At 44.0% G+C, this 26419-nt stretch overlaps 1 protein-coding gene and 1 long non-coding RNA gene across 2 annotated transcripts in view; one reads left to right on the top strand and one right to left on the bottom strand.

The window, feature by feature from the left end:
- Positions 1–26419, top strand: part of LOC146185303 (uncharacterized) — a 274486-nt gene that overhangs the window by 44149 nt on the left and 203918 nt on the right. The gene's annotated exons all lie outside the window — the stretch shown is intronic.
- On the bottom strand, positions 5354–22703 carry LOC146185305 (uncharacterized). The gene is made up of 5 exons (XM_084605503.1): positions 22404–22703; positions 17384–17580; positions 9894–10091; positions 6552–6784; positions 5354–6125 (listed from the first exon to the last, which is right to left on the bottom strand). The coding sequence occupies exons 1-5, from the start codon at positions 22495–22497 to the stop codon at positions 5924–5926; spliced, it is 924 nt and encodes a 307-aa protein (XP_084461629.1). The 5' UTR covers positions 22498–22703; the 3' UTR covers positions 5354–5923.

Genomic DNA, 26419 nt, shown 5'->3' with positions numbered 1-26419 from the left:
ATACCTATGTGACAGATAGCTTTTCAACAAAGTAAGTGAAAGCCCACGGATGCCATAACGCTCTAATTTTTCGAAGATAATGTCATGATAAATATAATCAAATCCCTGGATGAAGTTAACCAATATAACTACAACGAATTGTTTTATCTCGTAATTGTACAAAATATACACCTTTTTATCCAGTAGTGACAATTCTGTAGACCGGTTCATTTGGAAACCGTACTGGGATGTAGTTATAATGCCATGTTCCTGATTCCTTCTAGCCAATTGATTGTGGACCTCTGATACAAGTGGCGCAACAATATCTACTGCAAAAGCTGTCGAATATATTAAATTAGCTTCAATTTTACAGGAACTTTAGCTACTTTGGTTCGTTATTCTTCGAGGAAATTTATAGCGCTCTATCACTGTCTCTTTCAAGCCTCGAGCGCCGTTTGGTATTTTCTCGGATTGTCACGCTGCGGCGCTACTTGGTCTCGCAGCGCTATGGCCTCGCTGATTGCAGTTAGTCACGACCGCACGAGGTGGCGCACTGTTATTGGAAGCACTCAAGAACGACAGGAAGAAGGAAAAAGAGTGAAACCCGCGTAGAAATGGGGAACCTGTCGCGTACCGTTACTCGCAGCCAGAACATATAAAGATAGCTAGTGAAGGCGATTGAATGATGATTGAAGGAGGACACTTCCAGGCGTCAAGTCTTCTTTGTATCTCACAATGGCAAGAAGGAGCGAAATAGCGTGGTATCTGTTAATCTCGTACTACATGTTCTGTTTCGAGCTGTTAATAAGAAAACTAGTGGAATCGCTTTATAACTCGAACGAGAACATCTTCGGCGGAACTCCTCATGGTTGGGTACTGGAAACAAAAGAGAAACACTTATCATTAACCAAATTATTTATTAGAACTCGTGGTGGTGGTGGTAGTGAAAACTTTATTTCCGACGTTTCGGGACCAACTCGGTCCCTTCCTCAGGGGCGACTAAAGTTCGAGGCCCGCAGTAGCTGGCAGCGGCCTACGCTTTCACTTTCTCGACACGTGGCGAAGTCCATCTGTGTACGCGGAGGGTAGTGCCCCCGGTTTCCTGTTCATTGCTGCAGCTGTCAGCGGGACACTACCCTCCGCGTACACAGATGGCCTTCGCCACATGTGGAGAAAGGGGGAGCGTAGCCCGCTGCCAGTTACTGCGGGCCTCGAACTTTAGAGGCCCCTGAGGAAGGGACCGAGTTGGTCCCGAAACGTCGGGTTCTAATAAATAATTTGGTTGGTGATAAGTGTTTATCTTCTGTCTCACTCCCTATATACAGCATGTAAAATTCTTCTCTCCGCTACACCGCTTCTCTATTTGTGCTGTAATCAGCGCATGAGGTGACATTTAATGATCGATTTCCTCTAATACAATACCACTGTCCAGATTCATTGCGAAATGGTTGAAATCCCGCACCATCTGCTGAGAGAAAAGGCCTCCCATGTCACAAACTTCAATACTTCCTTCGGCCATCTGCTCCCCTCCCTGCCCTCCTCCCCCCCTTTTTTTTCTCCCCTCCCCTCCTCCTAAAAAATATTAGCTACACTGAATGTAATTCAACACCACTTCAACGTTAGAGTGCTCATTCATTTAAATGAAATGAGGTGAAATGAAAACCACTGCTGCGTGTGCTGCTTGAATTGTCTTTAGCCACAGAAGATGATACATTTAAGTTAATTGCTATTGAATAAAGTAAGTACTTCATCATAACATGCTTTATTAAAAATGGGCTAATAAATACCTGCCGCACGAGCATGTAATCTAGACAACCGGGAGATGCATTTTACAAGTTTCGTTTAACAATAAAACGTGTGCATTTATGAAACTTTTGCATGGGTGTACAAGCCTCAGAATAGCGTGAAATTCAAACTGTAATTAATTATTTTAGAAAATGCGTCAATATGTCATCTATTTCACCGCTATAATCCTGTAAAATTTATTGTATTTGAATTCATATGGGTAGAGCCTCCGGAAATTTTTTTTTTTTAGCGGAGGTGGGGCGTCTTAGAGACTTTGTTATTTTTTTCCGCATATGTTTTCTTATATATCTTTTTTTTCTTTTTATAAATTTTTGAAGCGAGCCGTTTTAAAAGTTCTTTTTTTTATAATTTCCTGAATGATTTGTAAGGGGTTCGAAGGCTGCCATCCTTTTCTAACATAGACAGATATTTTGGATGGCCATCCGGCACAGATTTACCGAGAAATCATTGAGCCCATACATATCATCTGATCAAGTGAAAAATGTGTTTATGAACTGTCAATCGCTTTAATAGATAATGAGGTTGGGTTTCTTGAACGTGGTATGTGTGCTGGCCTGCTGGGTCATCTTGGTTAATGTGTGGTTTAGTGCGGCTTCAGTTGAGAGTCAGCGGCCGTCCTGTTTGCTTCTTGCTCTTCGTCCTAGTCTTTAGAGCTTGTTGTTCGTCATGTTACGAACGCTTTTCATCCTCCTCAGTGAGTATCTCTCACCGTCTTCCTTTTTACCTCTATGATAGTAAACTGGTGACGTTCTTTTGATACCACTACCGCGATGCCTTCTCACGACTGCTGACTCGACGAGACTCCTGTCTGCAATATTCGCTTTCTTAGACATTATCGTAAATCTGTTTTAAATCATCACATGCCATGCCTAAATTGGGCTGTTTTATTCTTGTAATTTGTGCGCTCACCAATCCACCTCCTAACATCAGAAATAAGGACTCTTGGACCCGAACGGCCGGGTTGTGAACAAACTTCTACAATGGACGACCTGGTGTGAAGGCTGGACTAGCTGGACTATTGACTGATCAGAAGGTCGTACTTTCATACATCACAAGTTTCTACGAAGTGTCCATGCACTTTACTGATTGCTCCGCAAAGATATCCGCCTCTTTTCCAGCTGACAATATTTTGTAGAATCTGTTTGTTTATTCTGTAGTTTCTAGGCCTGGAGGATGATGCAGCATCCTCGCCACTATTCCATATAAGTAGGAACTCATGCCGAATGTGAGCTAGTACGCCAACCTACAGTACACCTGGTCAGCACTTCAGCTAAGTTCTCACAGAGCAGTAATATCTCCTTCGCATAGAGGCAGAGATGCAATAAAAGTCTCCTTTTCTAAGAAATTCGCTGTTTGCCTTCTGAGCCTTCTTCTCGGTTGCAGAAAGTATTAGGAGGTGTTCTCGGCATAGAGGTTACTGAAGGGCTGGTGAGTGAGGCCGGTATTGACTACCGCTTGTAAACGCACTTTCAAAGTGTTGCGAAGTTAAGCAATAGCCATTTAATGCTTTATTGGACGTTTGGTGATAACGATTGGCGCGACAACATGAGTTTGCATGTCGGGAAGGAAGGAAACTGGGGTGCTAATGGTAAACTATAGGCATTTGACACAGCCGATGAGATTGAGGCATCTTTTCACTTTCAAAGGCTTGTGCACGAAATGAAAGAATTTAGTTGAAAAATGCCACTGTTTCGGAAGACATCCAGTACAACGAAATATCAGCTGCCTCCAAATTGCAAAGGGTGAAAGTCGACCAAAGTTGTTGCCAAATGAGACGGCTTAAGTCACTGAACGGCTTAAGCATAATTAGCGTGGCTGGTTATGAATCATCTTATTCCTTCAGCTTGAGCTTCGGCTGCACTAGTGGCATGGAATAAAGAAACCTCTCACAAGCATCTCGAGTGGGTACATATATCGGCAGCATCGCGAAACCACTTACCCAAAGTTCATTCGGCTAGTCGTGCAGATGCACTAACATATGTTATCCCCGCAGTACGGGCATAGCAAAAATAATAATAAAACAAAAACAAAAACAAAATGCATCTGACTTCTTACTACGCATATAATGCCATTATGTTTGCGCATTGTTGTTCTGATCATAGTCTCTCCTTTTTGTCCAGATGTTTACGTCTGCTTTCTTCGTTGCGCACTCTCGCATTCGCCATCAATGTGGTGATGACAGCGGAAATCGATCGGCCATTGCACTTCAACTTTAGCTTCCTGCCTTCCGCGATGGCTCCTGTGTTTCTTCGAGAAAAGCAGCAAGAAATGGAGCGCATTAGCGCAACTTCCTGCTGTGGTTACTACTCAGGATATACATCGATGAAAAAAAGGAAATGGAGACTCGGGCTTGGTTCATGCACGCAAAGTTCCACGTATGCTTTTTTTGGCATTGGTCGAACTGCTTCTGTTACACTTAAGATAATATAGCTGTGTTTATTTTATGTTCCCCTTTCTTGAAACAGGACGATTATTTCTGAAGCAATATGTATTTGCTGATTGCGGAACGTTGTTTTCATCTCATTTTTCTTGTCATTTTGCTGTCACTATATCTCTTAGAACAAACAAGCGCGGACTAGGTGAACTAGCTGTTGGTTTAGATGTGTTCATTTGGCTCGGGATGGCTTAGGAGCATGCGTTTTCAGCTATTATTGTGGGTGATCTATTAGCCCTAGTAAGCTTGTTCCGCTTCCATAATAAATAGCTAATAAACATGAAGTTTTACCTCCCTCCGCTGAAGTTGAGTAGCGGCGTGTACGCAGCCCGCTGAGACACTGTCTTCAGTGGTGAATTATTGCATAAATATCATAAATGTGGGCTTAGTTTCATTATGTTTGTAGGGTTTAAAGCACTAAAGCGACATCGGCTATGAGGAAGGCCGTAGTGGACGCGAAGTTACGGTAATTTCGACCACCTGGGTTTATTTATCGTACACTGGCATATCGCACTGTACATGGGCTTCTTGCCTCCATCGAAACGCGACCACTGTCGCCAAGGTCTCGGCATCAGCGGCCTAGCGCCTTAACCATTGAACCGTGACCCACTGTGGCGGCATGTTAAATTCCAGAACGCTTATCAGCCATACATTTGTAGATCAAAATTTTCGCTGAACCATGTGTCGTGCGCATTCAGCGCTGTTCCACAGCTATCAGGAGTTATTACATTTGTCATTCGCGTACTGCATATGTACAGTGTGGTCCCCTCTTACCTTGAACACGCGAGCGCGTGGCCGTTCTCTTCTGAGTTTCAGCGTGCGGGACTCGACTGCGAAAGAAAGCAAAATGACAGCCCATGCGAGTGACATTTCCAGGTCTATATGTATCTACTCCAGTTTGCTTCGATGTGCGGCCGTGCCAGACACTACGGTGCTTCAAAGCGAGTGATAACCTCCTCCACGCGTGCAGCATAAGAGTGGACGGCGCTATATGTTGCGTTGGAGGCATCGAAGAGAATAATCTTTGTACAGCAGGCTCTGTGAAGCTGTGCCTAATGGGAGGCTTAGTAAATATTTAATGAAAAAGTATTACGGAATAGTGACTTGGAAATAAATTCTGCACAGGGCCAATAATTTTGATCAGAGACGTTTATTGCAAGATGCTAAAGAAGGTACATTTTCTAAGGCACCATAAAAAAGTCACATGGCTAAAGCACCAATAAAGATCTCAAAGTGACTCAAGAAATACTGTAACGGACTAAGGGGGTTTTGTCGAGCATGTGCACATAAGAAAAAGGGCATTTAGTCGTGATGCCGGCCCCTTGCTACGATTCCAAAGGTACGAAAGATTTTCTAAGGTATATTTAGTATGACTGATCACTACCTTAAGCTACTACTCATGCGAACGATTTATTTGCAAGACCGAATAAAGAATTCAGTCATTCTGGTGTCGCTGTTGGGTTACTGTGACGTGCTCATTCCAAAAAAATAGTCATTGCAACTGCTACTTCAGTCTAGAAAATGGGTTATAGTTCAGAAGCATTTGCTGAAGTTCATGAAGCCAGGCTGCAGTCACCAGTGTCACATCTTCTGAATGCTATCATCATTGAACCTTTGCACATCCCACTGCAAGAGGCAGTCGCAGTGAGAGGTTTGTCATAAACCGAAATAAACCTAGAATCTTTGAGGGATTACTGAGACGCATTATCTCTGGCTACGCTCCGCTTCTGCGAGAGTGGCCGCCAGCTTGGTGGCACGGTCGAACCACTTGTCAGGCATCCCCAGATAGTACTGCTGCTCGGTGAACCACATATCTGTGGAAACCACGCCGCCAAGCTCTTTCTGCAACTTTCGTGATACCTTGTCGCACAGCAGCTCCGGTAGGGCTCGCGAGCACTCCCGTTCCCTAAGGCGAGGGGAGATGAAGAAAAAAAAAAGCATGCAGTTCATCTCTGAAGGCCACAGCCAGAAGCTAGCACACAGACGCAGCACCTATTATTTGCCTGAATGCACGGCGATGCTTAGCGTAGGGTTTCATTAGCCTTCACCAGTACACGTAGCTCATAAAGGTAGGCTTAAAAGTAAACTAGCGACTATAACTAGAGCCGGACCTCGCCGTGGTAGCTGTTTTACTGGATAATGTACTTCGTAGCTGCATCGTAGCGCACAAATATACCTTGTATAAAAATAGCTTTCTGTAGGTATACTGAAGTAACCGCTATGTAATCGACACCGTTTTTATTTACATGCCTTCAGGGCCTGAAGTAAGCGGTTGGGGCTTGCTCTAAACTAACACAGATGCCTACGAATGGCTCAGAAGTGTTGAACGTACTTGGTTTCATCTTCGTCAGAGTGCCATAGTTCATTCTGCTGGTGATGTGTGTTGATGGCGAAATGAGATTCGAGGCAGGCGTGCCACAATGCGGTATCACGGAGGTCTTCCCACCGTTCGGCGTACCCAGCGAGCATCACTGGGTCGACTTTGTCCACGTCGTGGACGGAAGAAGACCCGTTACCTGTAATGTGTACAGTCACTCCCGTCGACTCCATGATGCCACGTGTCATCTGAAAGATAAGATAACAGTCCAGCACTTTACGCCATCGCATTGCTATCGCGTCTAGCAAACAACGATGGCGGGCATACGTGTACAAAGTATGAATATAGTAAAGATACCCTCCAAAGAACGCCCTTCATCAATGAGGAATTTGTGCTGCAAGTTGCAAAGAGTTTTAGAACAACATACAACTAGTGAGAAATTTGTTTCAACATGTGTTGCCGTCTGCCAAACAGTGCCGCTTGTTGAAGTGACTAAGTCGTTTGCGATTTAGGAATCTTGAAGAGAAACGCATGCCATAACGTGTCCCTGATTTAAAAATGCAGTGCTTCGTTAAATGGCCATAACTTTTTCCTATTCAAGAATGGAGAAGCAGCATGCTGTATGTCGCGTTAAACGGCAACTCTGTGCGAATTTCTAGAAACGTGCCCGTCTTTATTTAGGAAAAAGTACGTATCCACGAATATCGGGCACAAAGAACCTTTCGTATGTCCCCTAATTTGTATACTTTTGCGCAGTTATTTTTACTCTTTAAAAGTAGCCGATCGAACAAAAGCGTTTTCTGGAGGTTATGGTATGCTGGCTCATTGAGTTCGTTTCGCGTCTCTAATCTAGGTTTAGATACTACGAATGAAAAACCAGCATGACGTTTAATTTCGCTGAAATTTGCACCTAAAAGTACACTTGAACAATCTTAACTCTTATTTGATTGGAACTCAGTCACCTAGGAGAGGAAAATATCGACCTCTTCCTGTGTGTAAAAAGGCCGCAGGAACATGACCCATCACGGCACTGGCGCGGGCTTGTTCATTCGCGAAGTTCTGCAGCTGAGGGACACAAAACGATGAATACACATTACTAAATGTGATGTGTATTCGCATACCCACGCTGTAGACCGTCTCGGAAACTCGACCGCATCCTGTTCTCCTTTGGACAGTGCCAAACTAATGACTGAATGACTGTGGCGCATTCTAGACAGTTCCCACGCCTCGTCGTGTTCCTTGATAAATTCTTATTCGTCCGCTATGGAGTGTTACAAAAATATGACGAAGACAGCGCTGTTGAATTATTAAGTTATGAATGATGTTACTTTGCTAAAACTACAGTTTTGAAAGGTTGCCCCATTTGTGCTTTATCGCACGAGGCGGATTCAACTTTTTGTTTTGTGGCGGAACCAATAACTGACCGGTCAGAACAACAGTTTGGTTCGAGACACTTTTTCACAAGCATTTAACCACAAAACAGCAACGCCCCAGACCAGGGGAAACATCATATCTAATATAACACCAGCGATTACCTGGCTTCAGACAACTTCAGAATGTGAGATGGTCCTGTTATGATTAGGTCACCGCAAGTTTTCTTCATGACCATTTCGGTTTAATAATTAACGGAGAATAGCTAGCAGTATGCGATTCGCAGATGCTATTTCGAGGGAAGAACTACAAAGCACGACCTCAAAAGTTCGGAACACGTCCAAGCTTAGCCTTAAGAGCAGACACAATAGCGGCCTTAATACCGCTCTTTACATTAAAATAACTTTAAATTTTGTCTGATTTAATGTACTATTTCAGTTCTCAAATTTATTATCACTATAGCATCAGTACATTACCAAGACATGCTAGTAAGTCATATACACCACAACACATACCCTAGATTTCTGTATCACGCGTGCCACGAGTGATAGACAGAAATCTAGGGAATGTGGTGTGGTGCATATGACTTACTAGCATGTCTTGGTAATATTAGATTTCTGTATATCACGCGTGGCACGCGTGGACTAAGCTTTTTTTTATTGCACTCAAAATATACAATAAAAATGTACAGAAAATCCTTCTTGGCCTGTCGTGCAGAGTGCATAGATTCACGCCTTAACTTTAAACGCGACAAATTTAGTTTAGTTAAGCATGTTTTCCATCGACACGTTTCTGGGATATGTCTCAATATTGGTTTACTGTGACGGGTTTTCAGCTGAACAAGCGTAAGAAATTTTTTCAGCAGTTTTGAACAGGCAGATCAGGATAATAGGATAAATAAAAATCTACAGTAAGCTCAAGAAACTTGGAATGCAAATTAAGCTCAATAAATCTTTCGAGATACTGGCCGGATATAGTGATTACTTCTATATAGGGCAAGTATCGACCACAGATACGCAACACTAGCCTGGAATATCTCGAAGTACAAGAATAAGACATGGACCGGATTTGCTAGATACTCTCAGATCAGGAATGGGCTTGTATTATTTCCCCAGAGAGATAAATATAGAATAGCTCTATCTCACGGGCAGTCACTATCCTATCAGGCTAAAAAAAAGCTTAGCATAAATCGAGGTCACATAGCAAACAATGAAACAGGAAGAAAGAAGTATGAGTCAGGGTAGAAACTCGATATAACTGCAGTTGAAATTACGATGAAATCGGCGAAAGTAGGGTATACTATGCGGAGGCGAAATAACCGGTTCTCGTTGCGCCCTACGACCTGGATTCCAATAGGAGAAAAACGTTGCATAGTGACTCTGTAGAACTGTGATGGGCAGAAAAGATCGGCAATTTAGCAGGAGTAATGTAGCCGCATCTGGCAAAGGGCACAGCCAAATGGAGATATATTTAAGAGGCCTTTTGGTCTTCAGTGGGAATAGACCGACTGAAAATATTGATGAGTGGTAAGAGTAAAGACGTTACAGAGTGAATCTGGAATGTTGCACACACGTACAGCTAAGCGTAGACGCACAAACAATGTTCATGCCTGTGGAGCAAAACAGACACAATCCTACAACTAACAGGTGCAATTATCACAGCAAACAGCCATTGGCAGAAAGAAATCCTCCTTACAGATGACAGCAGAACAAATTACTGCAAGAAAATGAAGAAATTAAAACGATTGCTTGAATTGACAATTTGCAAAGAGACGGTAGGAGGCGGGTTTAGGTGTTTTCGTTTCTGTCCAGGTCGAGTGCCCTGAGACGAAATTTCGTCCTGCTGTTTTCATGAAAAACGTATATATCAGTTTGGTTCATAAAGAGCCTATGTGATCATTGTGTGAATTCGGTACATGCCTCACACGTTCTCATGTAAGAATAAACAATGCACGTAAGCCCTCCCATATGCGCAGCACCCACGTACCTGGAAGCAATGAGTATGCGTGGCGAAGTCGCGGAATGTAGTCAGCACGCCAGAGCGGCTCAGCGTGGCTGTCGCGGGTCCAGGTTCATTTGTGGCTATTTCCCTCAGGCCGGCCAAGACAAGCCGCGACCAGCGCCCAGGACTAGCTCTGAGCTTCAAGCAAGCCTCCCTGCGTGCTTTCATGAAAATTCTTTCTTCCTGGAAAAAAAAAAAAGAAAAGTCTGTGCGTTATCTCGGACGAAACATTTAACAAGAAGTTTAACATAACGAAATTATGCTGGATAATTTAACTGAGATATATGATTACAGCCACTCGATTTAAGTCAGCATAGCAAGAACCTTTCTGTATTACGCAGTTACTCATACGATCATCAGGCTCGAGCAGCCTTCTTGATTCTGCCTGGTTCCTGACAGGCCCGCCATATCGTGATGTCACAGTTCACAGGCCCTGGCACGGGCCAATACTACCAATACTTTTACGAGTTACCATAGATCTAAACGGGTTAAACACTGGATGAATTTATTGTGATAGCATTACTAAACATTTTAAGCCCAACGAACAATGTTGTTGCTTGCATATTCGAAGCTCACGCGAAAAAGCGTCAAAACGCATTCATTCGAACCTTACAACTCCTAGTGGGAAGCGAGTAGGGAACGTCACTGCTAATGCTGATTTTCTCCCCGTATTGCTTCCATAGAAAACATGACAAAAATTGCAGAGGCTTAACCCTAATTACAGCTGCTTTTAACGATCGAAAACATTAGGCGCGGTGGCTCAGAGTTTAAGACGCTCGGTACGAGTACGCGGGTTTGAACCCGACCGGTTCAAATTATTACTAGTCTTTCTTTTCTAGTGCAAAAACAACGGCACAATTAAACATAGAAAGATCAAACGAGATTCCTGGCCGGTGGCGTATGTGCACTTTCCCACTAATACAGATCATTATGACCAATGAATCAGTGTCACACAAGAAAACATGTTTATGTTAGGAAATTCTTAGGCGTGCCAAGTAGTCAAGAATGCTCACTCACTGAGTGGGTTTGCTTTGGACCCTATATACTTCTGCAGTGAACGAAAAACTTTCTGTTTAGACATCACGCACCGAACTCGCGACAGCTACAACGGCAACGACATGTAGATGACGTACTTTGCCGCAGCCGATCGTCCCGCAGATTAAACGGCAGGACGCACTCGAGCTGTGCATTGCATATCATCGTATACATCAACGTTTGCCCGTGCGCAAAATATGTAGCACGTCCTAATCGTTTTAAATGTATGGAAACCATACCATAACTTTTCTATCTTTTTCTTTTAGCTGTTGCGATAGCGTATATTTCCTCCTTATTTGCGACAAAGAATATCGCGCAGCGTACAAAAAACAACGAATCTGACAAAGTTCCCATAATTATGCCTGCTACCTGACTTTGCAATGATAAAAGTGTGCGCTAGTCTAGAACCGGATCATTGTAAGTGTTACGTATGAAATATAAGCACATAATTCTGCCTTAATAGCCATATGCCTTTTCTTACCTTTTCTAACATTACCTTTTCTAACTTTGCAAAGCAGTATATCACGCGAGCTTTTAGTGCGAAAGCACTACTTCTCGGAGTAAATCAGAAAATGCGAGGTATGACTGAAGCTTTAACCTTTGAACTCAGCATATTACCTTTGACGATGTCTCCGGCAGGTGGAAGTTGAGAGCTTACAAGCATGGCAAGGTAATTTTGGCGCTTTCTGTGAAGTCATGCAGTCGAATGTCATGACTACAGTGAACTAGAATATTGGGTAGTGTGCTCACTCCGCGGAGGCTTGACGGGGAGCGGAGGCCCCGCGTACGTCGACAGGCGTCTGCATCGCGGCGCCGGCACCAGGTGGCGCCACGGTAGACTTCACGGTAGGATTTCGCGCCGCCTGTCGCTGTCAGCCGGTTCAATTTGTCACTGCGTTGCGTGCATTTGTGGGTTCGTTGTTGCTCTGTTATGTGCATGTTTTTTTAGCGCTTATCGGAGGTCACTTCAAGCGTTTGTTTAGTAAAGGCCAGTTCAGGCTCTTGTTTAAGCTCCCGTCGAAAGTGAGTGTTGACTAAACCACATGCGTCGGTGTATGCATGTTCTGCCTGGAGATGAGAACTCTTCGTTCTTTTCTTTCGCGCATGATGGCGTAAGCGGACATGTGGCCTGTACTAACCGGTTGTTTCACTGGTACAGACTGCTAATAATAATGATCATAATAACAATCTTTATTTAGTATAGTTAAAACAACATACACATACGGAAGCGCCGAAGCCACAAGTGGGCTTGTGCGGTGACAACCGGCAGCCGCGGCAATCTTCGCGCCACATCAGAGCTCCGTCAGAGGCACAAAAAAAGACATTTGGCACAACACACTATCAAAAATGCACTGGTAACATCAGTACATACTATAGGTTCTTTAAACCTTGAACAGCAACTCTCAATGTTTTGCGGGTGGTCAAAGAAAATACATCGTCCGGTAGTTTGTTGTAGATGGCTGGAACATAATAGCATCTTGTTGCTTTACCGTAATGAGTGCGCACTCTCGGTTTAAGATAACGAGGAACATGTCTCAACGGTACCGGTTTCGTGTTTATGTGCCTGTATGCACTGCTCCAAAAATATTTTAGTACTACAATTTGTTTAAAAAGATTGTCAAAAGAAGGCAAACCGGCTGTTCTGAAGACACTGCTGGGCAAATTTTCCTGTGGCATGTAGAGGACACTTGTAGAGATGTTTTTCAAAATCCTATTAACTCGACATTTCCATATGAAATAGCCGTTAAAAAAACAACACATATACCGTATCTTAAAACACTATACCCCAGAGCATGGGCGATTAGTTTTCTGATAGGAAAAGGTATCATGGTTTTAAAATTAAACAACAAACATGCAACACTTCTGAGTTTCTTACAAATGTGGGTCAACTGAGTATTTCATGTCAGATCACTGTCTACGTGCACACCAAGATACTTAATTCCGACGGGACGCTAGCTATAGGTTGACAAGAACACAGAGAGCAATACGAGGGGTGTAAATATATGGAACCTACATTTGGTACATGTTTATGCGGGTTACGAAAACAGACAAGTCGGGACTTGGTGCTATTTATTTGTAATTAGGTTGAGACAAACCAATCACTAACTTTAATAGCGTTCTTCTGAAGGTTAGTCAGGGCACATGAAAACTCAAAATTGCTTGATACTAGTAAAGTGTCATCGGCGTAAAGGAATATGGTGGATGCTTTAACGTGGTCACATATATCATTCACATATAAGTTGAACAACAAAGGCGATAAAACAGACCCTTCCGGGACACCACACAACAGACTTACCGCGTCACTGCAGATACGCCCAAACCAATATATGCCTGCCCGTCGTCAAAACCATTGCTACGCGCAGATGCAAGACTGGCTATGTGCATGCTAAAGGTGGCCCAAAAATATCCCTGTTCGGCATTCCCAAAGATGACGCTCTAAGAAAGCAGAGGGAGGTCAACCTCCGTCACTCGGACAAGTGGCTGGATGAGAGCTGTGCTGTTTGTGAGCGTCATTTTGAACCTCGTTTCGTTCTACGGGACTATGTTCATATTGTGAACGGGGAAGAAGTCCGCATCCCTCGTGGGAAGCCAGCATTATCCCCCGATGCCGTACCGACGCTAGTGCCGAATCTGCCGGCCTATCTTTCAAAAAAGATACCGAAAGAATGACAACAAAGAAAGAGAAAACCCACTGGTGTTGAAACTCATGGGCCCTCGAAAACAAAATTTTCAAGTCTGCCCGATATACACGTAACAACAGAAGAGTAGGGATCGGCCCCAGATGAACTGATTCTGAAAGTATTTTTGATATTTTGGAAGTGGTTAGAAATAGACTGCATAAAGAAGTTGGTTGCCCCGTTCACGCAGAAGGCCGATCTGAAGAAGTAATAAGGTTTTATTTAGTCACCAGACTGCACTTTCTATGTGAAAGGGGTTAATTCAAAAAAGGCAGAAAAACGAGAACGGGCGAAACACCTCACACTTAGCCGTTGCTAACGCTGCTGTGAAGTGCTGGAGCAAGTGAACGAAATAAGCGGCAAAATGCGTGAATATAAATATATGCCGCGGTGACAAATATGTTCATATGTTTCATAAAGCAGTGTCCTTATGTCTCTCCAAATAAGTGTGCAGTAGCTGGTAATGCTGTTTGAAAACCTTGGGGTGCGCCCCTTGTTCTGTGAAAAACGGGAAATGTAAATAATGCATCTTTCCTTTTACTTTGTCAGAATTACATGCATTCATTCTACCTGTCATCTCCATGCCCCTATTGTTTTTGTGTGCTGCCGCTTGGGTGCTTGTGAATAAACAGTTGTTGCGACCGACACTCCTTCATTCCTCGTTTGTCCCTGGCATGAATCCCATGCTATTACTATTGACTTTAAGCCTTTATGGAAAGAGCTGTATAATCCCCGGATATGTAGTGCACTGTAATTTCTTTCCAGGGAAACAATGCAAGCACGAGTGACATACACTACGTGAACGTCCCAACGAGCCAAGTGCATTGATTAATGTTGTTTGAACATGTACACAGCGCTAATGTAAAGGTCAATTCAAGGTCCGCCTAGCCATTTCCCCAAAGCCCACGCAAATGTCGTGGTAATATTTCAATTTGTCGGCGCGGCTACTGCGACGCCGGCCGAGCACGGCACTGGCTTTTACCCGCGGAGCGCGCGCGCTTCGAGGCACCTACCGGACGGATGGATGGATGGATGGATGGATATAGAAGCGTCCCCTTTGAAACGGGGTGGTAGCAGTAGCTATCATGCTCATTTTCTCCATATATCTTAATTATTGATTTAGAATGGTTAACCAAACCACCATTCTATTTATTAAATTTTGTTCCTACATTACTAACATTATGTCACTTCTCTGCTTTTAAGCCACCAATCTTCCAGTCGTTTTTTGCTAGTTTCCACCGCCGGTTTATTCACCCGGCCACTGTTATCTCTAAAGCCCAGAGCTTCAGGAACAGTGATTGCGCCTGCACCAACTTCCGGATGGATACCATTACATTCGAGTATAATATGGTGAATTGTTTCACTGGAGTTTCTACATACAGCACATGCGTCATCTCCACTGTTAAATTTCTTTTTGTAGCTGCGTGTTCTAAGGCACCCTGATCTAGCTTCAAAAAGTAGGGCACTGCCTCTTGAGTTATCAAAAAATCTTCCTTCCTGATCTGCATTTTCCACTTTCGGTATAATTCCACACTCTGTTTCTTTTCCATCGATTTTATCCAATTTTTACCTTCTGTGTTTTTCACCTGTTGCTTAATGCTTTTTTTTTTTCTCCGTCCTTGTTACTAGCATACTTACTAGTTAGTTTCCTAGTTCTTTTCCTCCATTGTGAGTCAACGCTTTTTAGGTACAGGTATTTAAATACTTTAGCTGCCCATCTGTTACTGTCCAATTTCCTCAGGCGTTCCTCATATAATATTTTACTGGAGACGCGCGCAGCGCCACCGCGCGCCGCCGCGCGCTGCCACTCGATCCCTGTCGATACCAACGGGGACACCTCGAGCGGTGCCTGTGAGAACACTACCCAATATTCTAGTTCACTGTAGTCATGACTGAATTGGTAGTCGCTGCCAACTAGGTTTCAAGTTTGGAGGGCGAGTTGGGAATGGGGTCGTCCAGAACCTTCGGATGCACAGTGAAAACAGAGGTTTAGTAGGCAGGTTCTTTCGGCATGGTTAACTGGACTTTATATTTATGTCACGCATAGAAGCATGGTCAGCAACATCGTTGTCCTCCGCAGTAGCGTGATTCCGTTTGTAGGTTTCATGGCTGGACATTGATTGGAAAATTTCTTCATAACGTCATTTGTCTTACAGTTACTTTCCTTTCTGTTCGTATACATAAACGTGCGTGTGTGAAATCAGCAGCGACTTGTGTGTCATGTGATCTGGGCGCATAAACTCTCGTAATAAGCCAGATGACATCACTCTGCTTCCAAATTAAACGTTATTTCTAGTCCTTCGCTGCAGTTTCCAAAGGCTGAGATACTCCGAGCCAAGCAGTGTGGACACCAGCGGGCGAAAAAGCAGCCGCTACATCATCTGCATGGGCCGTCTACAAAGTGAACTTCACAAACGAGCCAATTTGCCCGGTATACTTGACAAAGCAACATTAGGACCTCAGCTATTTTTTCTTTGCGAGCAAGCCATGCTTGGTGTCTTCGACTTTTGCACTTTGCCCTCAGATAAGCGGGCTGAGGTTCACTATTCCACAGTCCGATCCACATTTTTCTAATCCTGATATGTTCGTCGTGCGTTTTCTAATCCATCCGCCGTGCGTGTTCAAAAATTTGTTATGAGGAGGCTCGGATAACGATCATGATATCCACTAATGAATAATTACTGCACAGTTGTCTTGTGCGAAATGCTTTCACTGCGTAGGTAGTAATTACATTAGTAGACGTAATGATTAGATTTAGACTGGTAATGTTCATTGTCATGGGGCTGCTGTAGGTTGGGGTGAGAGATGATGGATCGAATCGTGGGTTTGGAGAGTTCGGGCAGCGCCATGGGCGCATTTGCTCACTTCCACACCTTGCTGTCCCGTTTTCCAGATAAGGAATTTCTGTGTGTAAGTGACCATGATTTTTGTCCTCTATAAAGTTATGGCAGACAATAATGGAATCTGTGAGTAATAGGGGCATGGAATGCGTGGCTGCCAAAGCAATGGCCTCTCCTCCGCCGTTTCTAAAGTGTCCTCGCAGACGGTAAAGACATCAACTGACCTAGCTGCTTTTGAAGGATCGCAACCGACATGTATATACTGGGCCTATGACATTACTAAGCCTACGTAGTAGACCCCGTACGATTTCTATATGTATTTAGTTCACGCCTGCCGGCGGCCGTGTTAAAGCAGAGTATGCATATTGCTGGTTTAGAATTGGGTATAGGAACGTATGGGACCATCCAGGCGGTATACCACGCCTTTGCATGAGACCTTGCTCGCTAGTATGCCAAGGTTCATGAGAATGTTCTTTTCCGAGTTGGTAGCTTGCTGCCAGTCGATTGATTTTTCGAACCATAAAAGTTAGGCCCCGAAAAGTAGCCGCCGGCCAAAGCCAGTCATATACTTTTGGTGTTGCTCATGTGAGCAGCTAGCAGCTACGTGATGAGTTACGCAAAAGTTGCAGCTCGCGCCTGAAGGACGACACAAATTTCTGTGCTGTTAAAATATCGGCAGAGAAAACGCGAAGGCATGTTGAAGAGAAAGAATCCTTTTCGACAACAAATGGCGGCATATATTTCCATAGCTCTCAGAGATTTGAAAGAGCGGGGACTCATGAGGTTAATTGTGCATCAAAATCAAGCATGACACAGCTCCTACACGCATAAAGTCACCCCTCATTCATGCATTTCAACATAGTATCTTTATCTCATGGAGCAACTCAAAGCAAAACAAGCATCAGCGCTTTGTGAGGCTCACCAGAATCGGGTAATGGCGTACATCGTGGGAGAAATCATCCAGGCCACGAGTGCAGCTGTCGTCGAAGGCCTCTACCCTCCATGCCTGTCTCTCTACGAGATCGTGAGCCAACTGGGCCCAGAAATCGTGCAAATGAAGCTCGATGGGTGCAACAGGAGCATGGGATGACTCAATGCTGCTATCAGCCGGTGTTTCACCTGAAACGAATACATATGACCGATTTGTTTTATTGCGAAAGCAATACTACTCTAGGTTTCGAGCCTTCAGCATGGCGCGTCCGCACCCACGTGACGCTGTGACGTCACACCACACGTGACACTAGGGTGAGAGCTGGGCTACCAACTCAAGCGGTCGGCGTAGCGTGGTCGCAGCCAGGGCGCAGCACGTGACTTTACACCCCACGTGACACAAAAGCGGTTGGCGTGGCATGGTAGAGGCGCAGCTGGTGCTCACGTGATACGTGACATCAGGCACGGTCACACGGCTTTTATAAAGCGGGGCTTCATATGTAGGTTGGCAGGAGCTGCCAGCTTGGGTCTCTCTTTTCACATGGGACGGTTATGTCAGAATCAGCTTGCTAGGACCCTCAAATTCACGTTACTCCTATAGGCCACTAAGGCACGTTCATACGGCTTGGTTAAGCGGAGCTTTATATGTGGGTTGAGGAAGAAGAAAAGGAGATGAAGAAGAACGCTCGGTCACCCGCAGCTAATGCTTTCGCTCAATAATTGGTTCAGCAGCGTTGAACCCTTGTAATTGGTTGCATTAAAGCTAACTAGTAGAGATGCAGCATGAGATGCCAGAAGGTAGTACGGAACACGTGTTTGCAACGTACTCGAGTTATGTCTTACGGCTTTATTTAATGCACGCACTGCCTGTACGTGGGAGCATGAATAAAATTACGAAATGAACGTGTCGCTGAACATCTTATACGTTCTCTTCCTTACCACTACATTTTTAAGCTTTAATTTTGAAAAGAATATTTGAGCAGTGTTTAGTGTTGTGGAAAGTACAGTTAAACTTGAAATTTTATCTGTCTCATGCTGTTTTTAATTTCTAAAACACTGCAACATCAATTTTGTTTTCTACGGTTATCGCTTCAACCACAAGCGCACCCCTTTGGGTAGTTTTACTTGAAATTTGTGTGTCGCAAATTGTGACCAATAACTCTTAGCGATTGTAACAGCAGCGTTCCGTCATGGATCCAGGTTCAGATTTATGAGAGAGATTTCTGGGAGATTTAGTGCCTGATTTAGTATTGCCGCTATGGGACTAAGGTTGGTTGGTGTTATTGGCGTTAATGTGACCAGAATAGAATTTCTTTTTCCACATAATAGCGTTGAAGGTCCCGTTATACACATATCTGACATCAGCATTGTCGCCCTTGTGAGAATAATCAAGAGCAAGCGTCTGGTTCGACAGTAGTTTGCAACTGACATAGTCGGATACTGGTCTGGTGGAGGTTGGGAGACGTCACGAACTCACATAACCTGGCTGAGACGGCGGGAACTGCCACTCAGGTATCAGCGTTGAGATGAAAATCGAATCTGGCTATCACGAATCCAAAGTCAGACATGCTAACCATAAGCCACGCAGACATGTTCATTCAGCTTAAAGATGAAATTCAGGCAAAAATATTGTGGTCTCTGACATAATTTGGCAGCCCATGAGTGTATGCTGAAGTTTTTGTGCGAGATAACCGGGGCTAAATTAAAGCAATTAAGTTCATGCGCGCGAAAGAGGACCTAGTGAGGGAGTCGTAGACAGGGTGGACATATTAAATGGCTCGTGTGATGGTTATCCGTCAGACAGCTAGGCGGGCTGCCGCCAACTGTCCAACCCGCAAACAGAAGCCATGTGGATCGTCCAGTGGGACTGCCGTTCTTTTCCGAGCAAAAAGGAAGAGTTTCTGCTCTGTTATCCGGTGGGAACGGCTCCACTGCAATCTTACTGCAAGAAGCTCGAGCTGCAACTTTTACACTCCGCTGATATTGTAGCTATCACCCACCAACCATATTTATCGGCCGCGACTGGTGACTATACCAGACGGCATCTTGCAGTATTTAGCAAACTCCCCTGATATTTTAGCTATCACCAACCAACCATATTCATCGCCCGCGACTAGTGACTAGACCAGACGGCATCTTGCAGTATTTAGCAAATCACAAAGACTTCAATTGTAAAGTTTATTCTGTTCATGCCCATACCACGTGCAGCATATTGTGCCTCGGGTGATTTTGTACAGCCTACCAGAGGATGTTTCAAGTTAAATATCACAGCGAAGATTTTCTGCATCGAAGCGAACACGAGTAAGGAAGCAGCGACGCACGGGCAGCTGTATGCAAAACATCAACCAGTCCGAACGCAGTTTCCATCTCTGCGGGTGCTGTAATCTGCTGTTCGAACACTCAGCCTTCAAAGAAATCGCGAGCAAGAGATGCCGCAATGCTCTTAAGCATCCCCGCAAGAACAAAAGGAAACGTGCAGAGGAACAGACACGCCCCATTTGTCTTGAGCCGGAGGAGCTAGCGAGGGTGTTATGCCACTGCCTCACAACCATCAGTGTACTAAGCACGCTGGTAAAGGATGCAAGTTATTCAACAGCGTCTCCGACGAAGGGATGTAGTTTCGCTTTGGAAGCCCAGTGACCACTACCGACCTCGTGTCGGGATGCCTTGAATATTGTGACCTTCGAACAATGGCGCTCGCAAAAATTTATTTATTAAGTAACCACAGCGCCCATAGGCATTACAGTAGGGAGTAAAGGCTATACAAAGTTAAAAGCAGACCAAGAACACGTGAGCGTTATAGGCAAATGAAATGCCCATTATACACACACAACGCCCAAAAAAACAATGACCCTGGAAAAAAAGGAATACTTAGAGCAACAGGCAACGCTCAACTCAACACTGAAAAGAAAACATCATTTGATATATTGCTGACAACATCACGAGGTAACCGGTTCCACTCTGAAACCGTTTTTGGGAAAAATGACGCCTGAAATAAGTTTACACGCAAAGGATTTCTCGAACTTTTATATGGTGGTTCGTACATTCGAAGACATAGCAAACGCGCTTAATATACTTATCTCTTTCTATATTTACCAAATGAATGGTATATACTATGAAATAATTTTAACCGTAATGTTCGTCGTCCAGCGTCCAGAAGCTCTCAATCCAATTCCTACTACCGCTCGTATTTCCAGTGATAAAGCGTGCAGACAAGTTCTGTGTACGCTCTAATTTTTGTTTATTTTGTAAAGTTGGCGAGTCTCAAACAGTGCATGCATATTCTAGGATGGGTCTCACAGTTGAACTTTCGTGCTTTGCGGCGAAGAAGGCCCAATGCGCGACCCGCTTTGACTACTGTATAGTCGACATCGCGATGCCATTTTAACTCTTGGGTAAAATACACACCTAGATACTTATACTCAAATACACGGCACAACAAATAATTATTTAAGGTGTAGAATCGAAACTGAAAGTGTCTTTTTTTTTTTTTGTTTAGACCAGATATGCTGTTTTGTTCTGATTTAGTTTCATACGCCATATTATGCATCATGACAGTATTTTGTCCAAATACATTGTATTGTATGGGTGTCATTTTCAGAATCGATTATCTTGTAGAGCACACAATCCTGTACAAACATCCTCATAAGGGATTAAATTCCAGCAGTGATGTCATTGGCGTAAAGCAAAAATAGTTGTGGCCCCATTATGGATATTTGTATGACACCGGATGTGACCTCCGCTGCCTTAGATTGTGCACAGTTCACAACAACAAACTGGGTTCTTAGCCCTAAGTATTCTCTAACCCAGCATATTACTTGAAAATTAATATTATAAGCATACCTTTTTTGAATCGCCAAATTACGAGGTACAGTATCGAAGGCTTTCTGGAAATCTAGATATATTTCATCATTTTCTTTCACCAACTACATCGATTGAGTCCTTGCAGTGTCTCACGAAAGAAAGGTGATCGCCATGGTATGGGTGAAGGTCGGATATTTTGAAGATGCAGGCCCAACAAAACCAAGCTTTACTGCAGTCAGCACCAAATGAACTAGCACCCGTCTTGACCACCATGACAGTGGCAAGGCCAAATGCTTGCATAGATGCCTAGCGCAAAGTGAACCGTACGTCAGGCTTAAAACAAAAGACATGTTTCACTCAATCAGTCAATCAATATTTTACCAGCGAGACAGATTTGTTAAGATTCAAATATAATATTTGATATATCCTTTGCATTAAACGAAAAATGAGATCCGCACCAAGACCGAAGTGGGAAGTTCGACAACAAATAGGTGATCCAAGCTTAGACAAAAACGCCGACTTGGTAAACACGAATTTCTCCTGTCCTAACACTTTCCACCATTTTTCTTGCGAAGTCTAAACACTGAGAACCATATGTAAAATATTAGCAATAATGATGCGTCTGCGTTCTCAGTTTATAATTGCAATTAAGAAGTAAAATAGACCACCGACATGATGAAATGAACCTGCTGCACACAATTTCCTATATAGACAAATATTGATATTAAGCAAATGATGAGTAACGGGCGCTTACTGCATACCTCAACGTTCACGACAAACAGCAGAAAGATAGTTGGGCTAGTTGAAGGCTGTTCAAGATGATAAGTGGGTGCAAACAGAACGTAGACACAAAAAATGAGACAAAAGGATAGGCGCCATTTCACAACTGGTTTATTTGCGTTTGCGCCCACTTATTCATCATAATTCATGATGAACCTTTCAATCATTTTTAAGAGATTTACTGCCATAGTGTGTGCCCCAGAGAAATGTGATTCTTAGCGTAAAGGAGAATTATGTTTCAAATTATCCAGAGAAGTTCTGCAATCTAGGCTTTTCGGCTAGCAAAGAAAGCTTATGCTTTTAGGAATGCGTTGTTTTGCTCACAATGCAGAACAACGCACTCATGAAAGGTCATGATAATCATGATAGATAACCAAGTAAAAAACCGCGAATGAACTGGCGCACCGGAAGAAGAGAGAAAGTCTCACCTAGTGGCTCTTTTTCTTCTTCCCTGTGGGAACCTGAAACGGGTAGCACTGGGTGGTTGTTCTCTCTTCTTTCAGAAGAACTCGCGAAGCTCATGCTTCTCGGTGCACACCTCACTTCAAACTAAACACAGTCTGTTACAATCTGGAAGCAGCTGTTGTAATTTTTTGGTTAAGAGCTGAATCTATGGGTCGGCTTCCGTCGTCGCAGGGCGTTGCTTATCAACAGAAAGCTCGGATATCTCGAAAGTGCCACTTGAGAGATTACAAGCGGAGCTCACCAAACACGAACACTTCTGCAATACATGCTGCCGCGTTGTATTCTGGACCTTTAGGCATATAGTTTCGGAATACGAGTCAGCTGCAGCAAAAGAGGCGATGATGGGCGAGGGGAGGGGAGGAGGGCAAGTTGTCTTATTGGCAGGCATCCGCGTCCTTTTGCTTTTCTTGCTCCGAAAGCAGCCGGAGAGCGTGTAGACGTTTTACAAATTTATTTTTCTTTTTATGCGGATGGGAAAGGGCTTTCCAAGTACATAGAAGCGGAATTGTTATTTTTAAACTACCATTGTACTGGGAGCGGTGCAGTGGGATCTCTTTATCTAGCGATAGATATCTCTGGTGCACTTTTTACAACTCGAACACCGCGGTATTATTTTGAATGGGGAGGGTGCATTTTCGGGTCAAATTCAAAAGCGAACATCCTGACGTTTTTTTTTCTCAATACAATCACACAGCCGTGATGAGCGCGTTTATTTTTTATTAGAGGTGTTGTTTTTGAGTGTATTGGTTTGGAGTGTCGTAAGATTGCCCATGACAACAGATATATCCACAGAGTATCACTCGGGACACTTGTAGTATTTGTTCCATCGTGAAACACGGACCCCTTTGGTTTTAAGCGGCAGTCGTAACCTCTCGTAATCTTTAAAGCCAAATTTCGCCGCGCATCGGAATGTTAGATCATCATCATCATCATCATCATCAGCCTGATTATACCCACTGCAGGGCGAAGGCCTCTCCCATATTTCTCCATCTAACCCGGTTCTGTGCTAGCTGCATCCACTTGACCCCTGCGAACTTCTTAATCTCATCCGCCCACCTAACTTTCTGCCGCCCCCTGCTACGCTTTCCTTCCCTTGGAATCCAGTTTGTTACCCTCAGCGACCATCGGTTATCCTCTCTTCGCCCTACATGTCCTGCCCATGTCCATTTCTTCTTCTTAATTTCCACTAGAATGTCGGTAACTTGAGTTATTTCTCTGACCCACTCTGCACGCTTTCTATCTCTTAATGTTACCCCTACCATTTTTCGTTCCATAGCCCTCTGGGTTGTCCTCAACTTAAGTAGAACTCTCTTGGTTAGCCTCCACGTTTCAGCCCCATAGGTGAGTACAGGCAAGATGCAACTGTTGTATACTTTCCTCTTGAGCGATACCGGTAAGCTGCTAGTCATAATCTGCGAGTGCTTGCCAAATGCGCACCATCCCAATCTTATTCTTCTTGTTATTTCCTTTTCATGGTCCGGATCTGCGGTTACTACCTGTCCTAGGTAGACATATTCGCCTACTACTTCCAGTATTTCGCTACCTAATGTAAACTGCTGTTCCTTCCCGAGGCTGTTGAACATTACCTTAGTCTTCTGCATATTGATTTTCAAGCCTACCTTTCTACTTTTTCTGTCTAGGTCATCAATCATTATTTGCAGTTCATCCCCCGAGTTGCTTAGCAAGGCAATGTCATCAGCAAATCGCAGATTACTGAGGTATTCTCCATCTACCCTTATCCCTAACTGCTCCCATTCCAAGTCTCTGAATACTTCCTCTAAACAAGCTGTGAATAGTACTGGGGAGATTGTGTCTCCTTGCCTAACACCTTTCTTTATGGGAATTTTGTTACTTTTTTTATGCAGAACTATGGTTGCTGTGCAGCCACTATATATATCTTCCAGCACTTTCACGTACGGCTCGTCTACCCCCTGATTTCGCAATGCCTGCATCACCGCCGAGGTTTCAACTGAGTCAAATGCTTTTTCGTAATCAATGAATGCTATGTATAAGGGCTGGTTATATTCCGAGCATTTTTCTATCACCTGGTTGATGGTATGGATATGATCGATAGTAGAGTACCGTTTCCGAAACCCTGCTTGATCCTTTGATTGATTGCAGTCTAAGGTTGTTCTGATTCTATTAGCGATTACCTTAGTAAATACCTTATACGTAACAGACAGTAAGCTGATTGGTCTGTAATTTTTAAGGTCCTTAGAGTCCCCTTTCTTGTGAATGAGGATAATGTTTGCATTCTTCCATGGTTCCGGTACCGTCGATGACACCAGGCACTGCGTATACAGGGTGGCCAGTTTTTCTAGCACGATATCCCCCCCGTCCTTCAGCAAATCTGTAGTTATCTGATCCTCTCCAGCTGATTTCCCCCTTTTCATAGTTTCTAATGCTTTCTTGACCTCGTCTTTCGTCACTGGTGGAACGTCTGACTGTTTTTCCCTACCGCCAATCTCATTACGGTCCTGACTACTTTGGCTGCTGTAGAGATCTGTATAGAACTCCTCGGCTACTTTGACTATCTTGTCCATATTAGTGATGACGTTGCCCGCCTTGTCCCTTATCGCATACATCTGGTTTTTGCCTATGCCCAATTTCTTCTTTACCGCTTTAAGGCTTCCCCCGTTCTTTACAGCATGCTCAATTTTCTCCATGTTATACTTCCTTATATCGGCCACCTTGCGCTTATTGATTAGCTTTGATATCTCGGCCAATTCGATCTGGTCTGTTGGATTGGAAGCTTTCATACTCTGGCGTTTCTTAATCAAATCTTTCGTCTCCTTAGACAGCTTACCGGTATCCTCTCTAACTATCCTACCGCCTACTTCTACCGCGCACTCAGTAATGATATCTCTGAAATTATTGTTCCTTGCCTCTAGGGTAATGTCGCCATCCTCAGTTAGAGCTGAATACCTATTCTGTAGCGAGATCCTGAACTCTTCTGCCCTCCCCCTCACCGCTAATTCGTTGATGGGTTTCTTTCTTACTAATCTGTTGCGTTCCTTCTTCAGATTTAGGCTAATTCGGGACCTCACCATCCTGTGGTCACTGCATCGCACTTTCCCGATTACCTCTACATCCTGCACAATGGCGGGGGTTGAACACATTATGAAGTCGATTTCATTTTTAGTCTCTCCGTTAGGACTTTTCCATGTCCATTTCCGGTTCTTCCGTTTGCTGAAGAAGGTATTCATGATTCGTAAGTTACTGCGCTCTGCAAACTCAACTAGTAACTCCCCCCTGCTATTTCTAGAACCAACGCCATAGTCACCTACTGCCTTGTCTCCTGCCTGTTTTTTCCCTACCTTGGCATTGAAGTCGCCCATTAGTACAGTATACTGCGTCTTTACTTTTCGCATTGCCGATTCTACATCTTCATAGAAGCTTTCAACTGCCTGGTCATCATAGCTACTTGTAGGTGCATAGGCCTGTACAACCTTCAGTTTATACCGCTTATTAAGCCTAATTACGATGCCTGCAACCCTCTCATTAATACTATAGAATTCATCTATATTACCCGCTATATACTTATTGACAAGGAAACCTACTCCTAGTTGTCGCCTCTCTGGTAAACCTCGATAACACATTACATGCCCATCCTTCAGTACAGTATATGCCTCATTCGGCCTCCTAACCTCACTAAGCGCTATGACATCCCATTTCATGCCCTCTAGTTCCTCTAACAGCACTGCTAAACTAGCTTCACTAGCTAGGGTTCTAGCATTAAACGTTGCCAGGGTCAGTTTCCAATGGCGGCCTGTCCAGCGGAGCCAGGCTTTCTTAGCACCCCCTGCTGCGTCACAGGTCTGACCGCCGCCGTGGTCAGTTGTTCCGCAGCCGCTGGTGACTGAGGGCCGGGGTTTTATGGAGCTTATCATAGGAGGTTGTGGCCAATTACTGCACCAGGGTGGCCAACTCCTGTTCTGGTGAGGGAGTGCGTTGCCGGAGGTGTTCACCGACATCAGGT

The sequence above is a fragment of the Amblyomma maculatum genome, chromosome 6 (assembly GCF_055883805.1).
Source record: "Amblyomma maculatum isolate TAMU_Amacu chromosome 6, ASM5588380v1, whole genome shotgun sequence".
Classification (NCBI taxonomy): domain Eukaryota; kingdom Metazoa; phylum Arthropoda; class Arachnida; order Ixodida; family Ixodidae; genus Amblyomma; species Amblyomma maculatum.
The sequence above is the reverse complement of the archived record's forward strand: the minus strand, read 5'-3'. Positions and strand labels throughout refer to the sequence as shown.